At 46.0% G+C, this 8,957-nt stretch overlaps 1 protein-coding gene across 4 annotated transcripts in view; it reads right to left on the reverse strand.

The window, feature by feature from the left end:
- The window catches only part of LOC105279090 (sodium/potassium/calcium exchanger Nckx30C), a 64,402-nt gene extending 62,491 nt beyond the window's left edge, over positions 1 to 1,911 (reverse strand). For all 4 annotated transcript variants that reach the window (XM_026967794.1, XM_026967792.1, XM_026967793.1 and 1 more), the window contains exon 1: positions 1,010 to 1,911. In XM_026967794.1, coding sequence (XP_026823595.1) covers positions 1,010 to 1,885 — 876 coding nt within the window. In that variant the 5' untranslated portion in view covers positions 1,886 to 1,911. The remainder of the gene's footprint in view (positions 1 to 1,009) is intronic.
- Between the last annotated feature and the right edge of the window lie 7,046 nt (positions 1,912 to 8,957).

The raw sequence follows: 8,957 nt of genomic DNA on the forward strand, positions 1-8,957 counted from the left end.
GTAAGCAGGTCAATCCTTCATGTTTCCTGAACTATAACTGATGCCGTATTTAAAATGCACCTCGAATTAACAATATCAATTTCCAAAAGCTAACACCATTATCGAAAAACAAGTCAACCGCCTTTCGCAGGGTTGTCAAGTCAAGCAAAGCTCACAGAGATAATTAATTATTATCGAAATACAGCATACTCGTGGTCGTTTTCTCATCATAATGATGTTCCTCCTAGAAGTCACTTGTACTATTTGCGAATCCCAAATTCGACGATCAGACACCGGATCTGTCAATCTATTTATTAAACGTTAAGTAAAGGGGTGCGCGAGGAAGAAACTCGCTGTTGATGCTAAATCAAGCGCAGCCTGGTCACCCATTTGTCATAAAAGTTCCGCGTTTTGGTCAAGGTCGCGTCTCTTGACCATGTCGTGCTCAAGGTCCGCGCGGCCAGTTTTGCCTCAAAACGCAAAATGAAAAAATTCGCAAGGGGAGGAAAAAGGTGAACGTGGCAATGTCCGTCCGCGAGACAAAACACTGCCTATGAGCTAGTCGTGCGAGTAGGTGAAGTCACGCGACGCTACGCTCTTCCGTGAAACATAAAGTCACGGTAGTAACGTAAGGGGTGGAGGGACCGAGAGCTCGCACGGTGTGCAAGTATGTGCAAGTAAGAGGGGCGGAGGGAGATGAACGCGGGAAGAGAGAAAAATATAGATAAAAGGTACAGGGAAGGGTGGAGGGTGGAGGGTGATAGTAGACAGACAGACAGACAGAAAGAGAGAGAAAGAGGGGATGGAATTATACGTGAATAGCAAGGCGGCGGTACATCAGCGGCATGTATTTATATGAAAAGGAGTGATGGATGGAAAGAGATGATGCGACACAGGGCGCAGAAAGCGAGGGGGGAATTACAGAACAAGACAGACTGATCGATCGGTGTAAAAGTAGAGAGAGAGACACAGGGTCAGACATTTCCCTAGATCCGCGGTATACGCTCGCGTATATACATTCCGTACATACCGAGGGCATCAGCTGATCGGTAGACCTGACCCGGGTCACCTTGTTCCTGTAGAGCACCCTTTTGACGAGCTTCTCCATCGGCTGGTTCCACTTCATGAAGCTCACATAAGCCAGGTAGAATCCAAAGAGCACGAGCGCCTCGTACCAGTGTATGTAACTGTCGCGGAAGAAGTAAATCAGGGTGAGCAGACTGGCGCTATAGAAGGTGCAGTCACGGAATAGAGGCCACCATGTGAGCGACAGCACCGAACGCGAGAATATAGCGCACATGCCGATTACGAAGAGGATGTTGAAGACAGCGGAGCCGACGATAGTGCCGATACCGACATCATCGAACGACACGAATACGCCTATGATAGATGTGAAGAGTTCGGGTGCCGATCCACCGGCGGCCATGAAGGTGGCACCGGCCACGTCGTCGGCGATCTCGAATTTCTCGATGATCACGTCCAACGACGGTACGAAGAACTCGTCGCAGACGATTGCCAGTGCGACAAACATGTACACCACGCCGAGTATGTGAAGTATCACGGCACCACGGCGCCGTTGATCGTTGGTGAACAGATCATCGGGGAAGAGCGGCCTCTTCAGATCCGTATCGTTATCGTTAGTCCTATTACGCCCATCGAGCCCCGCAACGTTATAACCATTGTTGTTGTTATCGTACACCTGCACGCTGGTACCGTTCCTCAGCCGCACCAAGATGGGCATGGCTGTGCTGCTTGTGGTGGTAAGTATGATCGGATTGCTCGGCGCCGGTCTGTGGCCCCAGGACAACGAGGGGCCCATCACGAGGGCCAAAACTGCGGAGAGCAAAGCCACCAATCGGCGCCTCCGCCTCCAACACGTACGCCGATCACCGCCCGTCACGATCATCGTCGTTGTCGGCGGTGGGTGTTTTGTGCCGCTGTCGGTGGTTCGCACCCTCGAGGACGTTCGCCGTCGTTAGCGAGGCCTCCGTCCTCCTCCTCCTTCGCCACCTTCTTCTTCTTCTTCTTCTCCGTCCTCCTCGGCGTCCTCCACCCTCTCCCTGGCCCTCTCCGCCCCCTTCTCCTTCCCCGCCGCCAGCACCACCTCCGGCTCCTCCACCGCCTTCTTCTACGTGTCGTATCGTGTCGCGCCGCGGAGGGTGTACGACAGAAGAGCCGTACTAAGGCTGGGTCATGCTGAAGCAGCGATGAGGAGCGGCTCCTTGCCGATGCCTCCCTCTGGATGGACCTACCTGCGTGTGACCGCGGTACTCTCTGATTCTCCGTCAGTTAACACCCGTCCCTTCGTTTCCCGCACTACGTCCTTTCTCTTCCTCGTCGTGATGACTCGATGTCGGAGCTTCCTCACTGGATGTTCACGAAGTGCAGACCGAGAGTATTAGTCCGCGGCACGTACTATGGTTACTACTACTACTACTACAACCAATGCCGATATACGCCGCTACTACGAACAGGCTTGGATTTTCGACGCGACCGATATCCTTTTGCTTCCCGGCGGCGTCGGCGTCGTCGTCGTCGTCGTCGTCGTCGTCGTCGTCGTCGTTATTGTTGTCGTCGTCGTCGTCGTCGTCGTCGTCGTCGCCGTCGCCGTCGCCGTCGCCGTCGTCCTCGTCCTCCTCGTCGTCGTCGTCGTCGTCGTCGTCGTCGTCGCCGTCGCCGTCGTCGTCGCCGTCGCCGTCGCCGTCGTCGTCGTCGCCGTCGTGGTCGCTAGGATGCGGTGGATGGTGCATATAACCCTGGATAGATATACAGGAGCAGCAGAACGGCGCCCCCGCCGCGATGCCCGCCCGCTGCACACTGGAACAACCCTGTTCCGTTCCGTTCCTCTCTCTTGCTTTGCTCTCTCTTTTCCCCTCTTGCGCCTCCTCCACGTCGCCTGACTCCCTCCTTCTATCTCTTTCTCCCACCGTGTTCCGTCGATCGGTCTCTTCTGTTCGCCATCGTCACCTCTCTTTCGCTCTTTCGATCGCCTTCCATTCTCCATCCTGTTCACCACCGACTTCCCTTTCAACCCTCTTTACGACAGCGAAGTCTCTCTTTCTCTCTCTCTCCTCTCTCCGTTCGTCTTTCTCGTTCAGTGTCGGCCTTACAGCCCCTCTCGCGTTTATCCTCGTCGCGCCAGCGATCGTCAGCGGTTTCCCGTCCTTCTTTTTCATCGGATATCTTCCGCAACGTTCTCTTTTCCATCGGGATACTCTCGTCTCCCGCGAACAGGGAGATCGCTCTCCGTTACCTTTTTCCCTCCGCATCCGCTGTTCGGCGTTCTCCAGCGTGCGCTCTCCTCTCTCGTTTCCTCTTCCTTTTCGCTTTGTCCCTGACATCGTTTGTCTCTCTTCGCGAGAGATGGATTCTCCGTTCCCTCTTTCCCGCGCAAAGGGGGGCTTTCTGTTTCCTCGCTCTGGTGCTAGCCGCGCCGTCGCGCGTTTCTCTCTTTCGCGCCAGCCGACCTCCGCCGCTGGCCCACCCAACTCCAACTCCGCCGAAATCACCCCTTCAAATCGCCGTGCGTCTCGCTCCGCGCGACGTTCCGCCACCCTGAATTCTTCTCTCTTCCACTCGACACCGCGACACCCGCGCATTCCTCCCCTGCGCGTATCCACGAGGGAGGTGGTAGGTCGTGGAGGTGGGAGCCTGCGCACGTGTGGGCACCCCTCGCCGGGCCTCCCGCTCGATATCGACTCTACAACTCCACGTTACGAATGCACGGTATAACGGGTGTCACCCGGACGGATTCCAGCCGTCCGCCTGGCGCGGAGTACGTGCGTCCGCCAGTTCGCCATCGACTACTCCTTCTCGAGGATCACGCTGCGGAGGAGCAGTCGAAAGCTTCTGCGCCGGAAGGCAGACAGGTGATTCGTTTCACGTCGAACTGCCACCGGGAAATCGTCGGATCCGCAGACCGGGAGCTGAGCATCGCGAAAAGACTCTCTCCCACGTAGTTTCGCTATGTTAAAGTCCATCGGTCTTAAATACAAATAGACGGAATCTATCGGGTGTGTTGTAGGTCTTTGGAGCAGCCTGATTCGTTCCCGGAGTAGCTACACGAAATAATCGATGTCGCACGTATCGGCGCTCCGTGCTTCTGGTCTTTTAGATTTATCTTCGTCGCGATCCTTTTCTCTCTTTATTGTATTTGTATTATTATTGTATTTGTCGATTTGCGGATTAGACATACTTGAAAGATGTCGTGTATTCGCTCAAAGGTAGATGAGGAGGAATTTATCGAGAAGGGTTGTCTCCCTACGCTGTTCTTTAATAATATCGGATAAATGTCGCTGATGTTCTTCCTCACCCATTTATTTCTGAGAAATATATTGTGCTCTTGGAACGCTTCCAATGATTCCTTTTGCAATTTATTATTTTCCCTCTACTTCCTCGAGATTGACTCATAGATAGAATTTGCAAGCACGATTTGAATCGTGATATAGATAATCGTCATAGATAATCATTGAGATCGCGATTAACTAAGAAAATATGAGTAAGTATCACGCATATTAACTCACCGCCGGTTGTGCCGTAAAGTGATACACTGTCTTAGGAAATATCCAGTTTGATGTATAGTTTCAGCTTGGAATATACAGGGTGTTTCCTAAGTAAGTAGACAAACTTAAGGAGGATATTCCTTGGCTTATTTTAAGAAGAAAAGGTCATATAAACATATGTCCTAAACTGCTTTGTTTTCCAAAAAAAGTACATCACTGTTTTCGTTCACTTTTCGGATAGCGTGCTTTTGCAGTACGAGTCAACAGCGATGGGGATGGAGTGGGGATCGGTCGAGGTACTCAAAGACCAAACCATTTATGGCCTGCAAGATCCCCAGACTTAAATCCAGTAGATTTTTTTCTATGGGAACGGCTTAAATCTTTAGTTTACGCTACACCTATTCAAAATGAAGAAGATCTCAGAAATCGCATAATAGATGGATGTGAAAGAGTACGTAACACTCCAGGTATTTTTGAGCGTGTACGTCAATCAATGGAAAGGAGAGTCGAGGCGTGTATCATGGCTGCAGGTGGACATTTTCAGCAGTTACTGTGATGTTATTATTTTTCTTTTTAGTTACTATTTTCTTTTTCGTTATAATTTTTCTTTTTGGTTACTATTGTTTTTCATTTGTTTCATTTGCAATAACACAAACTGTTCTATAATAAACGAAAAGTGAACGAAAACAGTGATGTACTTTTTTTTGGAAAACAAAGCAGTTTAGGACATATGTTTATATGACCTTTTCTTCTTAAAATAAGCCAAGGAATATCCTCCTTAAGTTTGTCTACTTACTTAGGAAACACCCTGTATATCGCGTTCAATTCTCCCTACTTCGAAACTTGTTACTAAGAAATGTAACTAACAATGATCTATTTCTGACCAGCGTGCACACGAGCAATTTTAATATCAACGGTTATCCTTATAAGTACCGATAAGTTGAATAGCTTAACGAGCAACTAGACGCTACGTCTAACAATAAGCAGTCGCGTTGCATTTTCCACTATTATACTATAAGCCACTTTAAGCTGCGAGTGACGTAACCAATTTGCAGTCGCGGGTATCCTACTTAAGTTCAAAGTTTCCAGCCTAGAAAATGTTCTCAAATAGGAGCACACGCAACGGCGAGTCGCGTTCTCTGAAATCGCGCAGACGAAATCGCGTATAAATTCGCGCTGTTACTCCTGTATAAACTAGCAGCGTCTCGATACAATCACAGGGAGTTACGGATATTGAGGGTGGATAAATCTCTATTATTCCTTTATCGTCTTTTCGCGTTGCGAAGAACGATAACACCGACAAAGCACGCGGTAGAGTCTGCGAATTGTGTGCATCATAACGAGAAGCTTGTTTCAATACCGTAATTGTTTCATTGTTATTATCGTGAAACACATTTATACTTTCTATATAAATTATACGTTATAATAAAAGTTATTCACTATTAAAAGAATATAATATTTATATCTTATATCATATAATATATACATTTCATCACAACAAATTTCTTACGAAATTGCTTTAATCGCTAAGGAATCCAGGAGATGAGACCTGTGTTGTCTTCATGAAGGTGCGATCTTTGAAATTCTTATAAGCTTAGCTTGCGATTCTTTGATGTTCAGCGATGAAAGGCTTCTGTCACGGATTATTTCAAAGCGATGTCGGAACGAACGCAGCTACTTTTGCGAAACTTTAATGTCAAATAAGTTCCGCGCGGGAATTTCACTGACGTTTAGCTAGCACAGAAACAAGTATTAAGAACGGTGCGAGTAGCTTAGCTGCTCTGATTCTCTCTCGGAGCGTTAACTTAATATTGCCGTTGCAGTTAAGTGGTTAACAGTAAGTATACTCGGACGCGCAGAAAGTTTCTATTAACTAGTGCTCCGTCACGTGTCAGTCGTTTATTAATTGTGACGAAGCACATTTTCGACCTGCGATTCTTGGTGAACGCGAGAGGCCAGGTAAGAGGGGATTGATTGTCGTGGAGAACTTTGTCTCGAGGAGGCACGTGCAAAAGGAACGCTATTCAAGGGCGAGCACAAACTCTCTCATAGTTTCCGCAGACCTTTAGCCTCGTTGTGCCACCCTTAAAACCACTTTGTTATGCTCCGGCGGTCGTTACAGTTATTAACGGCTGTCGACGGGATTTTCGTGCCTTCGCCATGTCTTGAGCTTTCCACCGTTTCCGGCTTCCGGTTGGCGAAAGACCTCATGAGAAAGCCAGCACTTGCGAATGCCGTTTCACTTTTGACGTTCCGCTACTTGGCACTCTGCTCGGCTTAAAGGAAGATTGTTCATTAACATAGATCTTCATAGACCACAATATTTCCAAAACTCTTCCGAATAAAAATTATTTTTTTACTGTGTTTTATTAATATATTCTATTTTATGTTTTAAACTAATGAAGCTAAATGCAATTCGATAAACTTTGACATGCTTTTAGTATATACACGTAACTGTTACATTGTATTTTGGTAGCGGCGTAATTGTCTGTACATTTACTTGCACATAATCTATCGTAATCTGAGAGGATTGTTGAAAAGTAATATAAAAATAAGTATAAGTGATCTATTAGTTACTTTTAATATTGAGGTCATATTTACTTTATCTCTTGCGTAAAACTATTATATCTTGGATCTGCAAAGCTGAGGCAACCAAGCATTTCAGACGATAAAGGTCAACCCATGCTCCCTTTGGCTAGTGGTCGGTACACATTACCCATGGTCTTTTGCTGTGTTCGCGTTAACATATGGTCCTTCGCCAGATATTAGAGGCGCGGCTGTGTTCGAAATTAATTCACCGTCCCTAGCGGATTGTTCGAATAGAAAATATATTCTGCGACAAAATACCTCTAAACACAATTACTAAACAATTCAAGTTATATCAAACTACTGATCAATGATATTACTACTCCTGTAAAAATTAGTCTCGCGTTTCATTATGTACAAGCTGCGTTGATCAAAGTCGTTGAGCGAAATACAATTGTTCTATCCAAAAATTTTATCTGTCACAAAATATTTGTACTATTAAGTTTTCATCTTTTCAAGTCGATTATTATCAAGTTTTCTTTGGTAGATATATTAGAACGGGATAATAATGTTATACCTACGCACTCACGTACACTTAGAATTGTAGCGATATATAATTATGATATATACGTCAAGACGTTGATCAAGACTTAAATAAAAGTGGAAGAATTTCATGAGATTGCAGTCATAAATTCATGTTAGAAGGAGTGTCCTCTTAATGATACCATCGAGTACCATCTATTACTGCGAAGCGAGTTGTACATGTCGTGCAGCTACTCTCATGAATTGATCGATATTTGGAGTATGGAAATATATAAATACATAATTCAGAATACATGATCTCTTATAAGTATTATCGCATCTCACATGTTGTGCGTCGACCGTTTATCCACGGCTCTGCATGGAAATATACGAGCTCTTAAAGCAACATCATGGGTATGGGAGTCTCTGGATACTTTATTCGTACAAACTCACGTCCTACATGTTGCATAGAATGTCCCAAGAGATTGAAATCTTTCGAGAGATCGAAAACGCGTTTCTACGATACCACCGTGCAAATTTCTCGCCTTGAATCCTAATCCGCTGGTACATAAATATTTGTGTTTTGCAAGAAAGAATTTGCAGTGTAACGTTCACTTAGGATATTAGCTACTTGCTGATTGAGTTCGTGTTTTAGAAGCGTATCTTTTTGCAGTAGCCAACTCTAACGGTTTCTCGATATTGCGTCCGGCATCCGCTGTACGACCGCACCAAGTTCATAACGCGCGAGCAAAGAAGTCCCGTCACGAAATTCATTTCGAACTGGACGGGAAATTAACCGAGCTCGTGGAATTAGAGGTACACATGCTTTTACTATTATCTTCCTCGTATTAACGATATGAATAAAATCAGGATCGATACATTTGTTATAGAATAGTACAAATACAACATCGTAAAACTAATGAACTGTGAAAATTAAAAGGTTTATGAAGATTAGTATCTTTTCACTTTTCGAGAGTCTCATCATCAAGATAATATTTTAATAAAGACACATTATTATAACTGACTAGATTTGCCATTAAAACTCGGGTTGTTAACAAAGCGCAGGAGCATATAACTTTGCGAATAACCCGTCCGGTAATAAAAAACGAATGCAGCGATCTCGCATTTGCCATTAATTCGTCTGACTAAAAAATGTACCTGCACTGTGTTGTATGTGTAAGTGTATGTATGTACCGAGGTACCAAGATATTCATCGAGTACGTGTCTGCAAAAAATTCAAGTTTGATTAAGGGTTAACCTTGCCCTTTCGGTCGGGTTTAGCGAGCTCGAAACACCCCGCGAACGTTACATCGGCACGACGCGACGCAGGATAGGAGAATGCCTGTACATGCGCTACGTCACCCTCGAAAGTTTCGACGTCTCTCCAACCGAAAGGTGGAACCAACCCCATTATCGAACGTCCTACTA

This window comes from Ooceraea biroi, chromosome 2, assembly GCF_003672135.1.
Source record: "Ooceraea biroi isolate clonal line C1 chromosome 2, Obir_v5.4, whole genome shotgun sequence".
NCBI classification, from domain to species: domain Eukaryota; kingdom Metazoa; phylum Arthropoda; class Insecta; order Hymenoptera; family Formicidae; genus Ooceraea; species Ooceraea biroi.